The following is a 25,638-nucleotide window of genomic DNA, read 5'->3' as shown; positions in this document are numbered from 1 at the left end:
TATGCGAACACTTACTCGCGCAAACTTTCCCCAGTAAGCCAAAATTAGAATTGACGTTCTTATAGAGTTGAGCAGCTAAGAGAACCTAAAATTTTTTATTATATATTTAGATTAATATGCCCATGATCGAATAAAATATTGTTTAACACTGAGGGACTCGGAACTTGGACCTGGCAGAATTTGCAGTGATGCTAAGAATTAACAAGAAAACTAGTGAATTTGATTGATGGCAAATAAAAAGTTAACGAAACGTCGCACGGCGCACTCCTATGAAAAACTAATTTGGCGATTCTGCGCCCTTGCTTCACCCAAATGAACCCCCCTTTCATACATTGCATAGTCGAGTTATACGCACTGCGCACACTTACCCACTGCGCTCAGTTACCCCGAATGACTCTATGAGTTACCCCCAATAGGAAATACCCCTTCTGACGAAAATTATGTATTTTTTATTAAATATCTTCGAAACGTCACATTTTGAAATAACCATTTCTACCGTTTCCCGAAAAAAATAGTTAAAAATGAAAATAAAAATGGGTATTTAAAATTTAAAGCGTTTCGTTTCCATTGCACAAGTTGGCAACATCGACTGAAATATTCGTTGATAATAAAGGACAACAAATACACTAACTAGATGCTATAGACAAAGATGGCTGTCTATGAAGTCTGAGACGAACGAGGAAGGTCGTCAAATTTCATGGGATTTTTACGGCCCGTTGCCGTTGAGGCTCGCCAGTGAGTACGCGTTTTCTGAAGGCTGAAAATCAACAGTTGTTATTTTATAAACAAGCCATTGTTCTTTTTATTTTCCAGTAGGCGCTGTTGCCAAATCGTAAACTAGAAACGAAGCGATTTAAAGTTCAAAACCTCATATATGAGGAATTTGAATAGTTTCCGCGGTGCATTTGAAAAATCCATGAATGAATCTCATAATTATTCAGTTTAAACTTGCATATGCTGTGATAACCCAAATTGAGATGAATTCTCCATTAGAGCCGTATTCTTGTCCTGTACAGTACCAGAAAGAGCTCTGACTCTACTCCAGTATATTGAATGACTTCAAGAAGGTTACCTCTTCGCTCCTTCAAGTATACTTCAAACTATCGTTCGAAAATTGAAAAACTGTTAATCAAATAAAATGGACTTCCTTTTTGCTATGGAAAATGTTTTTGTAGATTATCGATCTTTCCGAATCATAGTTTCACGACGTGTTAGGGTTTTTCGTGAAACACCTAGTGTCCGAAGATGAAAGTGGTCTAGCAAAGAAGAAAACCCCAAAGTTAATCAACAAGATTGGCTTCTACCAGTGGTTTCTCAACCAAATGATTGATGAACTTGAATCAATATTTTTATGAAGCCTGGTCCTGTAGACCCTGTTTCATTCAGAATAAAATAATGTGTTTTCCATGTATTTATATCTACAACTGCTTATTGTACACATGTAGAAATATTTCTTCACTGAGTAAATGCTCTGAATTTCATGATTATAACATGGAGCATAAAGAAACACTCTATATTCCAAAACACCGGACCAGTAAATGTCAGCAGTCACCTGTGTAAATTTTCAACCATCTGCCTGATAAATTAAAGGTTTTGGAGTACAGAAAGCTCAAGATTGAGATCAAGACCTTGCTACTTGAAAGGTGCTTCAATGATGTGAATGAATATTTTCAAGCAATCAAGAAATAGGGTGCACTCTCTTCTGCATCGTTGTTTTGTTACATGTCTTATATAGAGTTTCCTTTTATTTTATTGTTTTCTCAATTGTAGCAATTGGTTTCTTCGACGTTTCCTATACAAATGTACTTTGTCTAAAGGACGAATAAAATTATTATTAATATTATTATTATTATAATCTTTCAACTCTGCGAAAACTTATCCGAAATGGTTCAAAAAATTCAACGTCCTGCATCCAAACGAGAAAAAAATCCGCCATGATCCAATCAACGTGCATGGAGAGGGCACGAGAGCACTCTCCGCGAACCGCGAACTTTTTGTTCGGTCCAATTTTCTATTAAAACTTTCCACTTACTGCAACATTTCATTACCTGACGCCCTTTTAATGTGTGCGAAATTCAATTTACCGTTGCACTCCCACCCGAAGTCCGCGCGCTCTGATTTCATTTTGCCGGATGTTGTCAACCTGTGAAATTAACGCGAATTTACCTAATTCGCGAGGCACTGAAAATTTCCGACATCGGGACCTGTCAAGGGCCAATAATGAACTGGGAGTGAATCAACTCCCAACTTCTGGCTGTGCGGTGGGTCATGGAATTATTATTGCATTTCCTGATGTTTTGCATTTCACGCTATATCTATACGGTGGGTCCTTGACTCATACAAATATTTTAAGAGTAGATTCTTGAGGTCAAAAGAAACACTTTCTTCCTATACCATTTTTTCCTAATCGGACCTGATATAAAGATATAGCCATTTTAAGTTTTCATAATGAGCTGTGCCACCCCTTGAAAAACAAATATCTTTGACTGCTCCCACAGACCTAGTGGTCGTTGATAATGGAGCTATGAATGCTGATAAGTATACAAGGAACATTCTTGAAGAGCATGTAGTGCCATTTGCCCCATACATTGGTGAAAATTTCATTTTTATGGACGATAATGCCAGACCCCATCGTGCGCGCATCGTTCAGGAGTACCTTGAAGAGGTTGAAGTATCTCGAATGGAATGGCCAGCAAGAAGTCCAGATCTCAATCCGATTGAGCAGGTTTGGGACAACCTCAATAGAAGGCCGAGAAGTTCAGAAAATCATCCAGCTACTCTTAATGACTTAGGAATCCAACTCGGAAAAATCTGGGAAGGATTAGATCAGAACATTTTAAGATCACTCATTTTGAGTATGAACCGTTGTTGCCGAGCTGTAATGAACGCAAGGGGTGGAAATACCAAGTATTAAATCACTTATCAGCATTTCAGTATTTTGAAAATTGTTCATTTCTCTTCTTTTACATAAGATTCGGTGAAATCCTGAATTTTTCTTCCATTTAATGTGTCTTGTTTCGTTCAAAACCTTCCCGAGAGAACATAAAAAATAAGTTTTAAAGTCAATGTAGAGTTAACTTTCATTAAAATTGAGATTTTCAGAATGTGCGTTAATTTTTTTACGCAGTGTAGTTTTTTGGAGTCATATGTCAAATTTCAATACTTGTTGAGCGCTAGATTTCGACGAACGATGGACCAATGTAGTTTAGCAGAAATTCATCCCAATTCGACGACATATTTCCCGCGAATTTTCCCGATCTGGATAGCTCGCATGCCATCACATCTCACAACCCCAAACAGTCATTTAACGGTTCATATCCCGATGTAGGAGCTTGTATGTAGCTAACCGTGCTTCAAGGGGACACGAATTATAACCGGTTTAATTTTCTGTTATGCCAAGAGCGAGGGAAGCAACGAGCAAAAGTCAAATATTTGAACGTATATAAGGGGAAAGAGTAAAGACGGTACATAAAGGCGGGGGTTATTAAATTCTTCTCAAATTTTATCCCATTGTTTTCCCCGAAATGTCCAACAGTTTTTATTGAATTCTCCGATTCCGTTCTTGCTCTTCCCTTTTTTGCAGTAGCGGACGAACGAGAGAAATGCGATAGTATGGGGATGCTCACAAAAAAGTTATGCTATATTTTCATCATGAGCAATTAAACGTGGATTCGGATTTCGATGAAGGTATTTCTGAACGTACGAACAGCTTTGCAACCTGCATCCTTGGACGATACAGCTTCACTACCTAGTTCAGAATATTTCAAATACACTGCGCAAAAAAATTAACGCACATTCTGAAAAATCTCAATTTTAATGAAGGTTAACTCTACATTGACTTTATAACTTATTTTTTATGTTCTCTCGAGAAGGTTTTGAACGAAACAAGACACATTAAATGGAAAAAAAATTCAGGATTTCACCGAATCTTATGCGAAAGAAGAGAAATGAACAATTTTCGAAATACTGAAATGCTGATTTAAAACTTGGTATTTCCACCCCTTGCGTTAATTACAGCTCGGCAACGACGGTTCATACTCAAAATGAGTGATCTTGAAATGTTCTGATCTAATCCTTCCCAGATTTCCTTCTATTGAGTTTGTCCCAAACCTGCTCAATCGGATTGAGATCTGGACTTCTTGCTGGCCATTCCATTCGACAGACTTCAACCTCTTCAAGGTACTCCTGAACGATGCGCGCACGATGGGGTCTGGCATTATCGTCCATAAAAATGAAATTTTCACCAATGTATGGGGCAAATGGCACTACATGCTCTTCAAAAATGTTCCTTATTAATACTTATCAGCATTCATAGCTCCATTATCAACGACCACTAGGTCTGTACGAGCAGTCAAAGATATTCCATCCCATACCATAATCGATCCTCCCCCGAAACCAGTAGTATTCAGGAAATTGCACTGAGTATATCTTTCATGTGGACGTCTGTATACAAGGGAACGTCGATCACAATGGTAGAGGCAGAATCTAGACTCATCTGTGAAGAGAACTCTTTCCCAATCGGCCTCTTCCCAATGGATATGCTCTCTCGCAAAATCCAAACGCGCCCCTCGATGGGTTGGGGTAAGAGCTGGGCCTCTTGCCGCGACACGAGGCCTTAAATCATATTCTCTGAGGCGATTTCTTATTGTCTGAGTGCTAATTTGCACCTCATGAATTTGCTCAAACTGAATTTGAAGGAGGCGAGCGGTTGCAAACCGTTGTCTCAACGAAGAAACTCTCAAGTAACGTTCTTGAATGGCAGTTGTTACCCGTGGTCTACCCTTTCCTGGTCTTCGGACATTCATACCTGTCTCCCTGAATCGCTGCAACATTCTGGACACACTTGTATGGGAAACTCCAAACCTTTCTGCAATTCTTGTGTATGTCCACCCTTCTTCTCGCAAAACTACCGCTTGGGCACATTCCTCTTGGGTCAAATTGCGTGTTTCGCGTTGCATAGCGATCGAGTGTAGAAAATCAGACGAAAGAAAAACTACTGATCACTAGAATTGATCGAGAACAACTGATTTTAGAATGGAGCCAATACATTCAAAATCTGATAATCATCTTTTTTTATTCCTGCTGGGAAAAAACATCTGTATTGAAGAAAACCGTTGAAAGTGGATTACATATGCATGCATAATTCTGATAAAAGTAATTATCATTGAGAACACCTTCAGTTGCAGAATAAATTTGAGATTTCCATAATGTGCGTTAATTTTTTTGCGGAGTGTATGTAGGAGCGGAATTTTGATATTCGTCGAAGTTTCTTTGTCGGAAACCCGCAGGTACCCCCAGAAAAGTCACGTTATTGCCTATAGCCAGTTGTTTTATGGTATTACTACATTTCGATTCAAGCAAATAAGCTAAGTGAATCCAGAGCCTTAAGGGAGGGTTGTCAGTCTATTAGCGCCCTTGCAAGGTTTTTTTCAGACCCTTTTGAAGACCAGTGCCTCGGCCAGTTCGAAAAACTAAGCCCTATTCAACGTAACGAATTCTTCGATTCTCCGACTACTCCACGTTATCTCCAGATGAGTCTCGAAGCAACTCGAGGCGTCGAAAAATTCAGTTTCGTCCCCATTAATAACCGAAGTCGGAGTGGATCACGTCACGGACCTCCAAACTGACGCCTCGGAAGGCCAATCATCCCCCTGAGGAGGTGAAACCCCGGTTCGAGCGCGCGTACCCAATTTTACGGCAAGATGAAATCTGGAGGCCGTTGTCTCCGACACGTACCGCATCGGTTTCCCGCAGAGGAGATGCCCATGTTTGCCCCACGGCCGTCTTATCGCTTGCATAATCCGTGCAGCAGCAGCAGCTGCCGCCCCCCGCCCTAGCCCGGCTCCGACCCCCGTCGTCGCTCATGGGATGGGCTCATCCAATTAGCCTTTTTGTGTCCCGAGAAGAGATGGCCTTCCGACCGAGATTAGAAGATCCGTTTTGTACGTAATGGACTCGATACGAATGCCGGTATCGGTCTTAATTAGTTTATGTGGTGGCGGGTGCGCCGCTGCCGGTCTGGGAAACTCGCTTCGGAAAAACGGCCGTAGAATTTTCCGGTATATTTTCCTTCTAACCGAGGAAAAGGGAGTTACGATGGTTCGACAGAGTATACGGATTCATCTATTGTTCATATTTTATGAACCTTTAGGTCTTCTTTAGCCTCCCCAACCATCAGAGCTGTTTTCATCACTGCGCCATTTACAACTCGCTCCAACTCCAGAGTGCCAATGATCTCCAGTTTCTGGCACGGCTTAAGGGTAGCTCAGGCCTCGTTCCTCCAAATATATTCTGGTCCAAGGCATTCTTTGCCTTTGCCTAACAATATTGAGGCCTATATAACGTGGTTACCTCGGAGAAAACTTATCTCGAGCGCCACCTATTCTTTTCACTAGGAAGAATAGCAAACCTACCAGAGTAGCTGCTAGTCGGAGACAGAGTTCGCTGTTTTCTAGGGTGGTTGCGATAACGAAGTCGTCAGTTTTTTCACACCTTCAGAAACTGATTATATGTACAACGGAAATATGTGTAGGTATGAAATATGAGCGAACCGATCAGCAAACATACATTCGGGAAATTCTATCCGGTCACGAGCACTTTGCAAAGCGTATACCGGATACAGTGAAAATCGAAGGTTGTTCAATAAAATGCGCCAACCAGAACTGACGAAATGGATACTAAGGATGACCTCGCGAAGTGAAATGACTTGCTATACGGTATCGGGATGTAATTAATAGTATTTCTCCAATGAAAAGAAACACAACCAGGGCGGATCTATTCGAGACTTTTATTCGCTACCCCAAGGGCTAACGCTCCATGACTGATAGCGAAGAAAAGGTCTATCTTGAGCGCAACTACGGGATTTCACTGACGACGAGCGGTATCTCTTATTCTCTACCCCAAGGGCTTACGCGCCATGACTGATAGAAAAGAAGAGATTTCGGATTCAACACTTATGACGCGGAACCCTGGCAGGGGGGTCGACGGGACTTTCCCTTCAGTACTCCAAGGGCTTACGCGCCATGACTGATTTCAATTCATGATTCAATCTGGGGTTATTGGCTGCTGGATGACGCTTAAGTATGTTGATACTGTTTAGAATTCGGATTTCTCACTAGGACTGTTGCTTTTTCAGACCATGTATCACTTTTAGCTCTATCTTTCTCGGAGATACGCGTCTCCAACTTGACCTTCGAAAAATGCCCAAAAAGATGGGTTCACTTAAACATTCGTCAAGACCGAACGGTTGCATTGAGGTAGGTGAAATTCCGAGATTTCTCACTAGGAGAATTGCCCTCTCAGAATATGTATCACTTTGAGTTCTACAATCATTTTTTCCGGAGATACGCGTCTCCAAAGTTGACCTTCTGAAAATTCCTAAAGAGGTGGGGTCAGTTAAAACTTCCTCAAGACCGAACGGTTTAGCTGAGATTAATGAAATTCTCAGATCTATCACTAGAAGAGTTGCTCTTTCGGAAAATGTATCACATTTAGATCTACGATAATTTTTCTGAAAGAAACGCGTCCGAAAGTTGAGCTTGGAAATAATCCGACAAAGTCGAAAAATGTTGAAACACTTGAAAGTTCGTCAAGACCAAACGGTTGCACTGAGATCCATGAAATTTTCGGGGGGTTTTCTTGAACAGTTTTTCTAATCAGAAAGTCTTTACGAAGACTTGAATCTACGATTCAAGATAGATACATCGAGCAACGGGATAGAATTCTATAAATATTAGGGGCGAACTCTGAAATATTGCGTCCAAGATGGAGTTGTGTTGCTCTGACGAGATCAAACAAGATCGAAACCATGGTCAGCATCTACTTTTCCTTGATGAATCGGTCTTTCATTGGGAACCTTCTGTAATGGTGGATAGCTAGTTGGGTTCAGATCGTAACATTTGTAGATTTTTGAATCGGCAAGTGTTATACGTCCGAATATCATTTTCTCATACACATTCTTCTCAGAGCCTTCCTTCCCTCACTTATTCTGACAGAGTTCCAAACATTTTTTGCGCGAATCGGTGAACAACACACCTCGGAAACCGTTGACGTCAATCAGTCCAACGAAAAGACGAGAATTTGACAGAGCGAAGACGCCCGTTTTCTGACCGAGATTGCGCTAATGAAATAATACGTACGACGCGGACATCGTACGTTATTGACATCAAAGGACGATATGAAATCCGGCGGATGAAAGGACAAGGAAGGGGGTGAGGGGGAGTCGCGGCCCGCGGCAAAAGATCTGATTGCTTTCTTCGGCCTCCGCTCTTCCGGCTACTGTCAATGTTTGTCCGGTGCTATACGATGACGTGTAAACAAGGTGTTCGGTTTCTAATAGCGTCTCTATGGCCCTTCATCGACGTGTCGACTAGAGGAGAAACAACATGTTGTTGTTGTTCTTGGATATTTCCGTTCGATATTTCTTTATTATTTTTCGGACGATGGGAAATTAGATCACGGATGAGTCGGCTAACGATCACGATACACGGTGGGGAAACGAAACTTTCCCATCCCAAATCTGAGGTTCGGAAATGAAAGCAGCCCTAAATCGCGAATTTTTTGCATGGCAACATGAGATTTGTGGGCAGGGGCGTTGTCCTGCAAAAAAAACACCTTTGGATAGCTTTCCGCGTCTTTTCTATTTGATTTTTTTCCCCTAGAGTCATCAGTAATGTCGAATAGTAATCTCCGGTCATTGTTTTACCCTTATTCAAAAAATCAATCATGATTACTCCATGGCAATCCCAAAAACCTGAAGCAAGAACTTTTCCAGCAGATTTTTGGACACGAAACTTCTTAGGTCTTGGAGAACTAGAGTGTCGCCATTCCATCGATTGTTGCTTTGTTTCTGGATCGTAGAAATGTACCCAAGTCTCATCCATAGTCACAATTCGGTTTAAGAAGTCGACATCGTTTTCAAATCGAGCGCAGATCGAACGCGATGCTTCTACCCTTGCACGCTTTTGGTCAACATTCAAACATTTGGGGATCCATTTTGCAGCAATTTTTCTCATGTCCAAATTGACGTGAACTATACAAAGAACGCGTTCGCATGAAATATTTAGTGCTTCAGATATCCGTTTTAGCTCAATTCGACGGTCTGATAAAATCATGTCATGAACTGCATCGATTTTTCCGGGGACTGACACAGAAACTGGCCTTAGCAATCGGTCATCATCTTCAATGGAAAATTTACCTCCTTTGACGCTTGCAGTCCAATTTTTCACGGTCGCATACGAAGTTATTAAGCATATCTTCGTAAATCTGCTTACCCCTTAACCCTTTCAAATACAGGTACTTGATATATATATATATATATATTCTTTTGAAAAAGAGTGTTACAAACTTTTACAATCTGAAAATAACAATGAAGCGGGTGTAAAGAAATGGAACAAGAGACAGATCCTAAAAACCTGTTTCTCGTTCCAGATCTCAGTGTAAGCAGAGGAAAAATGTCAACGGGGTACCATACATATCTTCGTATGATACATGAAAAAAACAGAGATAAAAACCTCAGAAAAAACTCTCTGTTTGCCCGTATAAGTGTAATGATGATGTATTTGTGTAAAGAATAAGCTGAAAATAATTGAAATTGAAGGACATCTTCTTCATATGACAAAATCCAAAAACTTCTTCCCATTCTTTCTACTATGATGGTTGACGAAGAATAATCTGAAAACAAAAAAGAAAGAAAAAAAACGAGAGGGGTGTATTGAATTTTATATTACTCATTAAATAATTTTGAAATTAGTAACCCAACTCAAAAAAGAATCGGTAACCGAATGAATACCTTCGAAACCACCCTGAAAACGATATATTCGACAACTCTTTACCAAGTGGTCTATAGTTTCTTCTTCTGCACCACACTCACATCTTGGACTATCAACAGCATTCCACCTAAAGAGCATGCTATTACACCGACCATGGCCAGTCCTCAGTCGATTTAGTGTACACCAAATTTTTCTTGGAAGATCAAAGCCAGGAACTTTTTTTGAAGGATCAGTAATCAAATCTTTATTAAAGAGATTACATGAATTCCATTCTGATTGCCAAAATTCTTTATGGTTATTAGTTGAATACAGAAAATCATTAGTCCATAAAGGCTTACGAGATTTTAATCTGGCACTTCTAGAATCTGGTAAATATGATAAAATTGGAAATGAATTTGGGTAGGAATGGAATTTATTCCAAGACTTCGAGACTGCCACCTGTCGGCGAATATGAGGTGGTACGATGTTTGACAGAACGGGTAACCAATGCAAAGGTGTAGATTTGATAGTCCCCGTAACGATCCTCATAGAATCATTGAGTATGGTGTCGATTTTATTGACGTGAGCACTGTTGAACCAAACAGAGCAACAGTACTCAGCAGCAGAAAAAACTAGGGCCAAAGCTGCCGTACGAAGTGTGATGGCATCAGCACCCCATGAAGAACCAGCTAATTTTTGAATTATATTGTTCCTCGATTTTAATTTCAAACGTAAACTCTCCAAATGAACCTTAAAATTCAATGAAGAATCTAATTTTATTCCGAGATATTTAGGATTGAAATTATGTTGTAAAACATCATCATTAAAAGTTACTTTCAATTTTCTATATTTTTGCTGATTATTTAAATGGAAACAGGAAACTTCTGTTTTATTTGGATTAGGACATAACCGCCATTCAAGGAAATAATTTTTCAGGATTTCTAAGTCTTGCGTTAAAGTATTTTCTATTACTTCGAAATCAGAATGGCGAAAAGCAAGAGCAATATCATCGGCGTAAATAAATTTTTCGGAAGACGTATCGGGGATATCACATAAATATAAATTGAAAAGGAGAGGAGATAATACCGATCCTTGTGGAAGTCCATTATTTAAAGTTTTGAAACTACTGCTTTTATCATTAACAAAAACACGAAGTCTTCGATCAGATAATATATTTTCTATCAAACGAACCATTTTACCACATTTTAACTGACTGTGAAGTTTAAAAATTAAACCATCTTTCCACACCGTATCGTACGCCGATGATAGATCTACAAATGCTGTTCCTGTTTTCTTCTTATTATTGAAACCCGATTCAATAAAAGTAGTCAGGCTCAGTACCTGATCAGAACAATTTCTATTCTTTCTAAAACCTCCCTGGCAATTTTGTAAAACATCCTCAACATATGTTTCAATCCTAAATTGTATCAATCTCTCAAGAATTTTGAAAGGGACACTTAATAAACTTATAGGACGATAATTATTCGGATCCGAAGAATTTTTACCATGCTTCAAAATTGCAATAACTTTTGCTTTTCTAAATTCAGTTGGAAAATTACCAGAATTCAAAATATCATTATAAAACGATAATAGCCAAGATAAAGCTTTTACTCCCAAGTGTTTTATGAATTCTGGGTAAATGCCATCAAACCCAGCAGCTTTTCGAGATTTCGTGCATTTAATTGCAGATTTTAATTCATCCATATTAAAAGGATTAGAAATAACATCAACAATAGATGCCGATTTCCTTAATTTATGTAATTTTTTCCTCATGTCTTCAACTTTCGATTGGGAGATTTTAACTGTGTTCGCTACATTTACAAGTCGGCGAGCAATCAGTTCTGGATTCACATTTGAAGGGGCTTTAGTTAAAGGAGCAGCTTCTCCTAATTTCCGTAAAACATCCCAAGAACTCCTACTCGAATGAGTGAAATTCATATTAGACACAATATCATTCCATTTTTCTTTACGACCGACATTAATAGATTTTAATAATGCATCTGATTTCTGTTCTGTTGGGGATCGTTGATATTCCTCATACAAACTTTCTGTTTCCCTTGACCAACCAGGGATATAATTTTTTCGAAAACCTCTTGGAATAAATTTTTTCGCAGCAGCTTTAATAACACCCATAAATCTAAAGTAATTTTTATAAGAAGGACGAAACCATCTTATATCACTATCAACTTTTTCCTTAAATTTATCCCAGCGAGCTTTCTGGAAGTTCCACCTTGACTTAGGTAAGGAAGCATTTGTGTGAAGAATATTACCTAAACAGAGTAAAATTGGTCTATGTTGACTGTGTGGGAAATTATTTAAAACTTTACGGTTTACAGAAAGAGGTCTGGAATTTACATCAGAGGAAACTATACATAAATCTGGATTATATCCTCTGTTCCATCTGGCCGAATGAAAAGTAGGCCTATCTTTTGCATCGAAAATTAGATGATGGTCGTTATTTTCAATCCATTCAGTTAAAGCTGTCCCATTATAATCGTTAACCGCATAACCCCACATAATGTGATGACAATTAAAATCTCCACAATAAATTGAAGGATGAGGAAAAATAACATCGAAATTTCGAGGCCAAAGAGTATTGGGGGGTTTGTAAATATTGATTATAGAAATGTTATTAAATTTGAAAGCAATGAAAAACACACCGTCAATATCACCTTTTCGAATTAAGTTAATATTACCAATTAAAGAATTCTCAACGTAACAAGTCAGACCATAAATGGGACTCAAAAGATAATCAATTAATACATAACCTGCTAAAAGGCCTCTTTCTTGGAGTTGTTCTTGGTTTGCACAGTGAGTTTCTTGGAGAAGAATAATGTCTGCACCGCAATCAATCGATAATTTAGATAAATAATCGCTTTTGTCTTTGGAGATTCCTTCAATATTCAACGAAATAATTCTAATAATTCCACTCTCTGACCGGGAGATTCCTTTGGAACAGGTCCGGTCTTCCAAGTGATGATTCAATCGTTCTTCAGGTGTTCGAGGAACGCTACAGGACCCTAATGTTGGGGAATCATCTCCCGTAGATGTACTTGATGATGGCTGGATACTCCATTTCTTCGATTTTCACAATTTCGGTGGACATCTTCTTTCTTTTAATTCATTGCGTAACCCTGGTTTACTTTTTTGATATCAAACTTCACACTTACACTTCTATTAGATATTGTTCCTTGTTATGATAACGCAATATTTTTTGTATGCATGGAACTGGTATAGGCCGACTAGATATCAATACATCCTCGTAAGTATCAATAAGTGAAGTGACGCAAAACGAAACAAATCAGATTTGGATGAGGTTATTAAGCGACGTTATAAGAAAAGGCTGCACAAAGCACATACCTGAGCCAATGTCTCTTAGTAATCGGAGTATGACAGCATATAGCGTCATACTGATCGGCCACCCATACTATAATGATGATGTAGAATGCTGTAGTGGTATCGTTGAAGAACTCTGACATTATAGCTTCCATACCTGAAAAAAAACAAAGAGGGTTTATTGCTTCACGCATAAATTTGAAAGGACATACAGTGCATTTCGAAAAAGTGAGGAAATACCACATTAGCAAGGAATGATGTTCGAAAATTAAACAGTATCTGTAAAATTTGAAAAATTGGATATTTTGGCTGAATAAAACTCTGTTTAAAAAATCCACAGATGTGTAGTGTCACAGATTTAAATAGTTATCTGAACGTAATTTCGTTCTTCCAGAGGTGGCACAGCTCATTATGAAAACTTAAAATGGCTATATCTTTTTATCAGGGCCGAATTGGAAAAAATGGTAAGGGAAAAAAGTGTATCTTTTGACCCCAAGAAACTACTGTTAAAATATTCGTACGAGTCAAAGAATTCAGGAGAATAAGTATAAAAACTAAAAGATGAATTGTATTCGTGAACCCACCTAGGCCGTCCTCAGATTTTTAATCTGAGATGCAGATAATGTGATCATGATCGTGGAATGTTTGGAGCCTCTTCTTCTCAGGCAGAAGGGAGGTAAGAGATCGAAAAAACGAGTAAATAGGAAAGAGAAGCCTCCAAACAAACAATTGTTTTCGGTTACTGGATTTGTACTCCACCCGAGGCGCCCCTAATTGATTCCATTAAAAATAAATCCGACCTTTCTATTTTCAGCATGACGTTGTCCCCCCACGAGCGGGCGTCTCTCCCTCCGCCCAGCCTCCCTTCAAATTGCTAATTAATCGGAAGGACGGCCCTGCGTCAGGTGAGGGCCCGATATTCGACGTTGTTTTTCTTGTTGTTGTTGTTGTTATTGTTGTTTTTCTCGTTGTTATCTTTGTTTCGATCGGGGTCGTCGATGTTCTTCGGGAAAACTCCCGGATGCCCAGGGGTAATTATATCGTTATTTGGAAACTGACACTTTTTTGCGCCGGGGGACAATTCTGAGAATGGTCTTAAGTGACAATTAAATTGCGAGCGTTCGAAAAGATTCGTCGTCGACCATACTATTGAGCTATGAGGGAGGTTTTTCATCACGAAACAACTTTATGATTTGCTCAAAAACGTTTCGTTGAAGGGCGCTCCGTAAAGAATGAGATTCGTCACGTTAAGTTCTTTTTTGAAATTGTCTGATGCAAACTTGGAGGACTTAAGGGGTAGCGCATATGTCTGAAACTCCAAATACACGTCATCTGTTGAGATCATGAATGTTTGGACAACAGTAATCAAATCTGAATTACGCGAACAACAACGGCTTCATCTAACGAACGACAACCTGGAATAAATGTATCGGCTGCTTACTATATGAAACTGGTTGTCAAATTTGACGCTACTGGTTCAGTCGGAAACAAAAAGAGTGTGCATGCAAGAGACGAAGCGAAGAACGTGGCTGTCTTAGGTCATGTAGCAAAGGATAGGACCTTTAGTACTAGGAAATTGCCCGATGTATCTGGTGTTTCACGCACAACAATCATGAGAATCCTTTGTAACGTGGTTTCCTCGGAGAAAACTTATCTCGAGCGCCAGCTATTCTTTTCACTAGGAAGAATAGCAAACCTACCAGAGTAGCTGCTAGTCGGAGACAGAGTTCGCTGTTATCTAGGGTGGTAGCGATAACGAAGTAGTCAAAATCAAATTATGTACTAGTTTATTCACACCTTCGGAAACTGATCATATGTACAAGGGAAATATGTGTAGGTATGAAATATGAGCGAATCTATAAGCGAACATACATTCGGGAAATTTTATCCATTCACGAGCACTTTATAAAGTTTATACCGGGTACAGTGAAAATCAAAGGTTGTTCAATAAAATGCGCCAACCAGAACTGACGAAATGGATACTAAGGATGACCTCGCGAAGTGAAATGACTTGCTATACGGTATCGGGATGTAATTAATTGTATTTCTCCAGAAGTGAAAGAAACACAACTACGGGATTTCACTGACGACGAGCGGTATCTCTTATTCTCTACCCCAAGGGCTTACGCACCATGATTGATAGAAAAGAAGAGATTTCGATGAACTCCAATTTTCTCAGAATACTGGAGATCATTACACCTTAAACAAGATAAATTCCATCCTTTTAAGAAACGATTAGTTCAGGAACTGAATGAGGATGACCCAGTTCTGTGAAGTGGCCAGTGAAATGATTTACGGTTATCAAAACTATATTATCGATATCTGTTTTTCGGTCGAGTGTTCATTTTACATTAACGGCATTGCAAACCTGCATAACTGTCGGTATTTGGTCAGATGAAAATCCAAGATTATTTCGTGATGTGTATTCTCAGCTTCCTCAGTTTAGGCGGGTATTATGGAAATCACAAATACGGCCCATTTTTCATACCGGGTAATCTCACTGACCAAAGTTATTTAGGCTGTGGTCCGTATATACACTTTGGTTTCTTCTGGTTAGTAAGTGGGCGGTCCGTAAATGTCGAATTCCTGACAATTTAGTTCAATATCTGTCACCAGAGTAACCGCTCTGGTAACTCTCGGTTACCAAATGTGTATATACGGACCATACGCTCAGATCTATTGGAGAACGCTATTTATCCAGCCCTCGTACAAGTATTGGAGAATGCAGAAGACCATCAAACGTTCATTTTCCAACATGATGCCGCACAACCTCACTTCGTTCAACCAGTGCGTCAGTTCTTAGATGAAAATTCTCCTCGCGCCTGGATTGGAAGAGGATATATTGAGTGGCCACCCAGATCACCTGATCTGCCTCCACTGAACTTTTTTCTATGAGGTCACCTGAAATCCAAGATTTACGCTACCCAGCCTGAGTCACTGGATGATTTGCGAACTCGGATCATTAATGAATTCCCTCAAATAACACCATAAATCTTGAGTAATCGTGAACGTTTTCAGCTAAACTTATATTAATACATGGACGTGAATGGTCCCCATTTCCATCATTTAATAAACTTATAACTAAAGTAAGTACTCTTCCACTATTTTAGCTGTCATTTCGTTATCGATGGAAATTTTGAAGCGAAATTTCATGATCAGATAGTACTCGCTAAGATCTTCAACATGAGGTACCTCACAGATTCCGTATCTAATTAATGATCCATAGTTTGCATAATACGAGGTTTTCTTTACATTTTCGTCCACATAAGTGCTTCTAGTTATACTAGCAGCCCATTAATGCATCCCCGGCATCGAAAAAACAAAACAAAAACGCGGAAAACCCGCCCCACTGATAGTAGCAGCCGCAAAAGTGGATTTTCCGAGCGAGGCGGGTTCTTAACGTCGAACGACGGGACATTTTTCCGCGGAGAGGGGATTTTCCGCAAATTGAATCTCTGTATTTCTTTCCCGAATGAAGCATTAATAGGAACAAATTGTTTTCGCTCCCCGAACGCTCCGGGTTATAACCGAAGCAACTCACGGATATTATTATTATGATCGGGACTTTAAAGCCGGCAACGCCTGGCTGCTCGGAATTCCTGATGATTCCCCCCGCGGCCCGAGACTCCGCGGGACGGCACGGCCAACTTGCGTCTTGAATAAAATTAAGAGCGGCACAGAAGTTCGAGGGTCACGACGCGTTTTCTCGGATACACCTGGAGAATTCCGAGACTGATGGTCTCGATGAAGTGTGCATAAACTTGATAAAAACTAATCGCTTTTATTGTTTCCATTCGTCATCCGGTGGCTTCTCACTTGCGGCGTTTTATTCCATCTTTTTACGGTTTCCCTATCAAAAAGAGTGTGTAGAATTCGTTGGGATCAAGTGGCAATGGTAACTGCAAAGGCTAGAGAGAAAGAAAGATAGATAATGCTCGGAAACGCTTCAAAGATTATAGAGTAGAAAGATGGGAAACGAAGCGACTAAAGTGATGTGAGAGCCATCTGTGTTTCGAATGTGTTACTTATGCCCGAAGACTGGTTAAATATTGATTTGAGGGCCATTTGCAGAGATATATAAAATCGAGATTGATCAAAGAGGTTTTGAATGTTTTGATTCATTTTGTTTTTTGTTTGTTTGCTGTTTCGATTTGGTGATTCATTGATTTTTATTTTCGGTGCACCGAAGTGGATACAATTTTTAGGGCATAAAGACAATGACTTCAGCAAACACTACTGACTACACAACGTGCAGTGGACATTTAACTGCAAGTCAATTGGGAACTGTTCATCCACGTCAACTCTTGTATGCAGGATGCATCCCTTGCATGATTGCAACTTTTCTGGGTACATGGACACTCACGCTTAAGGGAAAACGAGTCATCGGATGCTATAGCCAGAGGAGGGCTAGGATGTCCTAGAACTTATTTGAAATATATCTACACAAACTCAACATCGTCAATGAAACACTCTTCAAGCTTTGCAGCCTTGGAACCTTCGTTCACTCAATCTGAACCTAGAGGAACCCATGACTCACTCTCTTATTGAGAAGATGACACTGGAAGGGGAAGTTAAGCTCTTGTTTGTGTGCCTTGGTTGCGGTGGCAGATCTGGTGGCTCCAGATTAGTGAATCCGTAATCTGCACTTGTTTGCAGTGAGCCAACTTAAACCGTAATCATAGACCTGTAAAATCATCTTCCGTCAGATTTTCTTTCCGGCTTGCTCTGACCCTAACCGATCTCTCAGAAGGACGACGGAACCAAAACCGGTCCCAAAATCTCAATTTACCGACGGCCCTAGCTCTCTCGGTCAAAGACGCATAATTAACAAGTTGAAATGTTAGAGTGTTTAATTTCTCGTTTCATCCGGGCATTAAATTGGCCGGGAAGCCGACTACGGGCCCAAAGTCAAACGGAACGAGTTGCGACAGGTAGGTCCCATTAGCGGTTCGTGAATCGGGCAATTCATCGATCCTTCAGTCTGGGATTTGAAGTGGAATTTTTCCACGAAAAAATGATACCGCAACAGTTATCGGGTCGAGTTCTCTTCCAGGGCTCTCAATCCTCCGCTGGATTTCCTTCAGGTGTGTTAGGAGTTCTACACCATAGGTAAAAACAGACAGCCCACACTGATCAAAAACTTCCGTCATGAAAATGTTGCGAATCCCAGTCTACACATCCAGAGTGTTACAACGGCACCAGGCAATAAAACACTGAATGATAGATTCACAAAGAGCAATGAGTATCATCAGCAAAAAGATTCAGGATGGAGGCAAAAATATGGTTTAGCAAGTCGTTGAGGAAGCGTAAAAACAACACAGGCCCCAAGACTGAACCCTGGGGAACTCCCAAGTCAGCAGAGTATTTTCGGGAAAAGGATTCACCAATCTGAACGTTAATTCTATGGTTGGATTTAAAACTGTTTATCCACTCTCCTCTAAGGTCCCGACACCACAGAATGAACTTCCGCCAGGCGTTTCTTACAAATACTGGTAAAGTCAATTTGACAAATGTGAGATTGGCAACGACCACAGACAAAAGAGCCAAGCAATATTACTACAGAAGAGAAAACTGCGACCCACAACGAAACTGGAAGTTGACGGCGAAGAAATCGACTGGAAAAATGAAGCCAAATATTTAGGAATAACGCTCGACAAAGGACTTACTTGGAAGAGTCATATCAAACAAGCAATCCACAAAACGAAATCAGCGATGAATAGACGCTATCCTCTAATAGGAAGAAGAAGCCACATGTCGAAAGGGACAAAATTGAAGATAATCAAAGCCGTTGCTAGGCCTCAACTGACTTATGGATCAGTTGCCTGGGGTTTCGCGGCAAAGAGCCATATGAAAAGAATTCAGGCCACTGAAAACAAGCTGCTACGATGTGCAATAGATGCACCTAGGTTTGTCAGGAATAGACAGATTTATATGGGAAACCATAACGGAATTCATGAACAGAAAAGCAGATAAATTATTCGAAACAGCGAAAAACCATCCGAATCAAGAACTCAGGAGACTAGTGGACTACGACCCAGATGAAGACAAAAGGAGAATGCGAATTCACCGAAAGAGACCAAGAGATCAATTAAAAAGAGATTAAAATAACAACAGAAACTTATTGAAAATTTCAATAAAGTGTTAATCCAATAGAGGATAAACACGTAAATCTTAGCACGATAGTGTGCGAGAAGAAAACCGACTAAGAGATGAACGGTTTATAGGCAGATGCCCGGAACCAAAATTCAAGAAGCAGTTAAGGGTTTTTATGGGGTCTCGAGCTCAGGAGAGTGAGAAACGCCACACTTGTTCCCCCTCAGGAGAGGGTGGTTGGTGTGACTTGCAGATTTTCCCCCTGCTACACCAAAAAAAAAAAAAAAAAACACAGACAGAGGTGAGGAGTACCTATTCGGTTTATAATAGAGTTTTTGGCCTCGGAAACCACTTATTCATCATAGTTTTTAAAAGCAAATCTTGTGGCTAAAACTAGTAAAGAAACAAATAACACGATATCCTTCGAGAGCGGCACAGAATAATGGAGGAACAGGAGCAGCCATCCGAGAGAATCAAAGTGAGCGATCTCCCGAATGCGGCCGGCGCCCATATCGCCGTCCCTAGGACAACATTCCGCTTTGTCTCCGGACCGCATCGTAGCCGCGTACGCAGTCGACCGGATTGCTCCGGCGATAATTACTGGAACTCCATCCATCGACCACCAGAGGCGGCGACGGACGCGGCCGCAACGTTAGAGTGTCAAACCGCAGAAGAACATATTACACCCGGGCCCTATCGAGGAACGTTCGGCGGCGTCGATGAATTGATGGGTTTACGAGTCGACGACCGACCGAGCGTCCAAATCGAATATCGGCCATTCAAATTGGTTCAATGGACCGCCACAATCGATCCGGCGTTATTGCATCCCACGCGTTCACGGCCGGATCGTTCCGCCGAACTTCACGGGGGTCGTTCGAACGGAAATCCCAGTTGTACAGTTGCGCGAGCTCTGAGGAGGACGAATAAGTCCGAAACGTGACCAACGCATACGCAGTGTGAACGGTCTGAAGCGGCTGGGACAGCTAGATCGAGACGTTCACAGGGAGGGGAATGAGGAATTCTCCTCAATTTGGGTTATCACAGCATATGCAAGTTTAAACTGAATTTCATTCATAAATTTTTCAAATGCATAGCGGAACTATTCAAAATCATTCTTCAAATGTGAGGTTTTAATATTTCAATCGCTTCGTTTCTAGTTTACGATTTGGCAACAGCGCCTACTAGAAAATAAAAAGAACAATGGTTTGTCTATAAAAAAACAGAGTTGATGAGGCGCGTACTCACTGGCGAGCCTCAACAGCAACCGGCCATAAAATCCCATAAAATTTTACGACCTTCCTCGTTAGTCGCAGACTTCAGAGACATCCATCTTTGTCTATAGCGTCTAGTTAGTGTATTTGATGTTCTTCAGTCGATGTTGCCAACTTGTGCAATAGAAACGAAACGCTTTACATTTTTAAGTACTGAAGATTGTCTACCAAAGTTGCTCATCGACATGCCTGCAGAATAGTGCTAGTTCCGCACAATCCTCGTCGTCTAAATAACGTATCATCCATTCACTTCTTATAAAAGTAGTCGGTTGGCCATGGAAATTTCACAAATTCCACACTGTTTAGGACGAAAATGTGAGGTTATGAAGCTGCTCAAAATACAGGGTGTATTTGAAGGTGACACTTTTTTCTCAACAGATGGTAGAGCTGGTCAAAATGAAGCGTTTCACCAAAAATCACCAATATAAAACTTTCAAAATGACAAAGTTGAGAAAAATTTTCCAAATAATTACTTAAATAGACCCAAATACGATCCTAGACCGTTTGTTAGCTGAATTATCGCAAAGCAGTGGGAAAAAACTCATCTCCCGATTCGACCATGTGGTTTCGTTTAGGATATTGGCTAGTTCGATATTTACGTAGTGATAAAAATGCAAACTTAGGATTGTCGAATTGTTCCCATTATTTTTTACTAACTTACACGATTTTATGATATCGCTCATTTCAATACCAACTGACAGAAGAGACTTTAGGACACAAGTGAAAAAAATACAATAATTCTTCAAAATCTCTCCAATGAAAATCGTCTAAATTATTCACGAATTTTTTCACAATGGGCATCTCAATCTTCTTGTTCGAACATATTAACAATCGTTGTAAAAATGGGATGAAATGGGAAAACATCATGACACTTTTTCAACATAACTAACATAAGTACTTTGAAGAAACTGCCTCGACTTTTTTTTTCACCCTAAATTGCACGATACAACAATAATGATTCTCTCAAAAGTGATCTGATGCATCTAATCCGATAAACTTGGTACTGAACCATTCATTGTCCAGCCATATGTTTATGTCTTGTTTCGTTCAGTGAAATTTTGTCGAATTTCTAGGGGGTGTATCTCAGCCATATTGGATATTTCATATAGACAATTTTTGGTTGAACGACGTATTTAGGTGAGTTCTACCTTCTGTAAAAACAAAAGCCTCACCTTTGAAAACGCCCTCTATGACGTTGAATGTACATTAGACTGGGATTCTACATAAACCCCTTTCGCATGTATGGCTAAGCTCTTCGCCCACTTCACCCTTCAGCTCAAAAATGTTCATTTAAGTTTACCTTCACCCACCTGAAGAGGCTTTTGTGATAGCGAAACACGTGTTGTGGTTTGAAAACCTATTTTTAGTTCATTCATTTTTGTTCTGAAAGAAAATTAAAGAGTTGATAGAAGAGGGCCGATTGATTGGTCACCACGTTCCCCACACTTGACACCTTTAGATGTAAAGTAGTCTATAAAGCACAGTCCCGAGATCTAGAAGAATTGAAAGTAAGAATACACACTTGCTGTTCAAGTTTTTCGAAATGTAAGAGCCGAATTTGGAAATGGATGATATTTTCCCAATATATGCCCAATAAGGATTTTAGGGTTGACTGTCATTATACGTTCACAGTAGAACCAACCGTATAAAATGTCCCTCTACGATCCAAAGTTTACCTCTTTTTGCCTTTTTAGTGATTAAGGGTGGTACCTTTTCAAATTGACAAACTGCATATTGGTCATGGTTTCATACTTATTGGTTCTCCTCAGAGCAACACAATTAGGGCATATTTAGAACACTGAGGAAATAATGGAACTTTTTGCGGAATCTTTCGACGTTTCCTGAAAAATTATGGCCTGTCGACGTAGGTAGGATACGTCGGTGACCGTCCCATCAACGCCATGATGAGAGACGGCTGGGCGTCCGATCGCCCGACGCACTTCGCAGAACCGAGATAGGCAACCCTTCGATCGATATTACAGGAAATGCGCAATTGTGAAGAATGGATGGATACACCATTAAATGAAAGGCCGGAATTAGCCTTTCGCGAAAACGAGATCAACAACCTTGATTCCGCCCTTCCGCCGTCCCTTCGCGCCCCCCACCCCACCCACACCCCCGGCTCGCGCTCCTTGGGCTTCGCCGCGATGTTCGCTTGTTTTGGCCCCGAGCGGGCCTGCCCCGCCAGATGGAAAGATAAAAAAATCGCCGAGCAGGCCGATCCGACCTATCTCGTTCCTTTCGGGGGGGTTTTTCCCGTGTTCATTTAATTTGCGAAAAGGTGGAAAACGGTTTTTGTCGGATGCGCCCGCTCCGAACAATTTTCGAAACGCGGGCCTGCTCGAGACGTTTTTTTTTTTCATCCGAATTGAGCGAACGATTCGCCTCATTGGGAAAAACCATCTCAGAAGTCAAATTCAATACTGCCTAACTGAAAACATTTAAAAAGGAGCAAAACCTACCGATGATTTCAGAGTCAGAAATATTTTTCAATGTTAAAAAGAAAATACCAACCCACTGGAATTGAAAAATAGTGACTAGTCCTCAAGCAACGATACGAGGACATGAGCAAAAATTCTTATATAGAGCATAACTAGAATTCCCAAAAAAGGTTTTGGCAGATGGCACTTAAATTTGCAGCTAAGTCCTGATTGTCATCTTGCAGATGGTAAATTTGAGGGGAATTTCATTGCACTGCCACATAAAGTCCCCCATCAAGGCTGTTCTCGGTTGTACGCAGTCTACAGCACTCTTGAAATAGAAGAATAGTCGGTGGGCCACAACAACTGATTCTCACTCGGTGTTTTCCCGTTCAATATGCATCATTTTATTGGTGCAATAGCCAATTTTATCACCCTTTTAACTGTTGGTTTCCATTTCTACCACACTTTTCCCATTTATGACCAGTCAGTTTTTCGTATTACTTCGATCTTTCTTCTGTGCCAAATGCCGTTAAAGCTTTTTTCTACAATTATTGTTGTAAATCCTTCTTATAATTCGTTAAATGGTGATAAAATTGAAAGATTTCAAAATTTCATGGCAATCGCCCGTGAAAGAAAGAAAATGTAAGCAATTTTGGAATATCATATATGTATTACCGATTTTTCACTTTGGAGTGACCTAAGGAGGACTTGCAGAGGCAGAACTTTTTTGTCAATAAAAGGAGTTTCTATCTGGAATAGATATTAGTGGTGAGCATCGAATTTGTCACCACCATATACAGGGTGAGTCTTTAACTCGTACAGATATTTTAACAGTCAAAAGAAACACTTTTTTTCTGAACTAGCTATTCCATCCCTGGAAAAACAAAACTACCTTAAAATTTAGCTTGACCTGTGACACTTCACATCTGTGGATCTTTTAAACAGAGTTGTATTCAGCCAAAGTAACCAATTTTTCAAATTTCATAGATACTTTTTAATTTTTGAACATCAAATTACTCGAAAATTCGATTATATGAGAAAATGTGAGGAATACTTTTATTTCACAAAACGTTCCAACATTCATTAGATAGCGTCCAACTTAGTTTGAAGAGTTGGGTTCTTTGAATGTTTGGTATTTTCTTGGTACGCAATGAGAAAACTGGAAGACGTGGGTGATATCTTGTGTTCGAAATAGATTCATCAAATAAATAAAAAACTATATTCCAAACTATAATTCATTCGATAAAACCGTTTGTGAGATAAAACTGAAAATAACATTTTTTTATTGGTTTTCAACAGCCTGTATCTGTCAAACCGATCCTATTCAAAAAAAATGGTAGAGGAAATAGTGTTTCATTTGACGTCAAGAATCTACTGTTGAAATATTTTTAGATTCACCCAGCATATGATGAATCAGAATAAAAATGGCAGTGGAATATGTAAAAAAAAAGTGATATAGGAAAAAAATCTTCGGCACCGCCAATGCATTCTACATAAAAAAGTGCATGTAGGGTGTAACATCTGTTTTTCGATATCGCCGATGTCAACGACGAAGAGGCACCAATTCAAAAAAAAATGAGTGTCCAACCATAACTTGAAAACAAAAGTAGATAGAGAGCAATGCGGTTTTGGCCATTATCCATATTTTGAAAATCCATTTTCTCTAGCCTTACGGTTACAGAGCTGCCATTCAACCCCATGGAATTTTACCCACCCTGTACACGATGGGCAAAATTCGATGTCTCCTGATTGGATTTCGAAAACTACAGCAGCTAGAAAAAAACGGATGACACATTCTCAAGGACTTATCCAAATCTGAAAACAGAACCACCCTATCATTTCTAGATTTTGAGTTATAAACAGAAATTGTGATTTCGAAGATTTCGAAAAGTTCTCATAAATTTTTTGAATTGAAGTTACAGATCTGAAACTTAAACCTTCTTAGGCATTTTCATACGTAGAATAAACTGACAATAGATTTTTTTCCAATTCAAAAATAACAAATACAATAGAAGTTTGCATTTTGAAAAAATGGAAGTTCAACTAATGATCCCAAATGAAGAAATATTTTGAGCTCATCAGTGGATTCTACGTAAAAAAGTGCCTGTAGAAGGTTCGAGTTTCAGATTTGTAACTTCAAAGACAAAACAGTTATGAGAACTTTACGAAATTGTCAAACTCGAAAATGAAGTAGCGTAGGAGGCTGCGGTTTTCACCATTCTTTTTTTTTTTGGAAAATGGGCTCGGAAATGTGTTATCTGTTTTCTTCTAGCTGACCACGAATTTTGCCCACTCTGTACAGTGCGGAATGTCAATTTTTTTTCATAATAATGAAATTATCGACTAGTTTTCCTCTGAATCGAATATGTATTATTGTAGCATTGGACGAGTTGATCATCTGGATGGGTGACCCGCCTGTTTATAAATTGGAACAATAGTTTCTCTCAATATCCGTGCCGCAAAACGTTTTTTCACTTCGACAGGAGTACGCACGAACTATTTCTCCGCGAACCGCGAGAGACTTTCCTCCCTCGGCTGATTAATCCCGTCCGACTCGACTCGTTGTTCCGAAGTGGCGTTTTTCATCTGTGAAAAACCGCAAAAATACGCGTAAAGTTCTTCCGGGAAAGTTTCCGGTTGGCGGCGCGCCCAGTGCAGGTGTTTCCCGATATAAACAATAACCGTAAACGGGAAGAGTTGCCGCCGCCAACTTTCTCGCATATAATTCCCGAGGAGTCGACTTCTCTCTTTTCCCTCTTTTTTTTT

At 39.9% G+C, this 25,638-nt stretch overlaps 1 protein-coding gene across 1 annotated transcript in view; it reads right to left on the bottom strand.

Annotated features, from left to right (window-relative positions):
* LOC123307625 (membralin) overlaps positions 1-25,638 on the bottom strand; it is a 95,758-nt gene that overhangs the window by 36,778 nt on the left and 33,342 nt on the right. Inside the window, exon 8 of the mRNA XM_044890011.1 lies at positions 13,110-13,242. Coding sequence (XP_044745946.1) covers positions 13,110-13,242 — 133 coding nt within the window. The remainder of the gene's footprint in view (positions 1-13,109; positions 13,243-25,638) is intronic.

This window comes from Coccinella septempunctata, chromosome 2 (assembly GCF_907165205.1).
Source record: "Coccinella septempunctata chromosome 2, icCocSept1.1, whole genome shotgun sequence".
Classification (NCBI taxonomy): domain Eukaryota; kingdom Metazoa; phylum Arthropoda; class Insecta; order Coleoptera; family Coccinellidae; genus Coccinella; species Coccinella septempunctata.
This window is presented reverse-complemented; position numbering and strand designations above follow the sequence as displayed.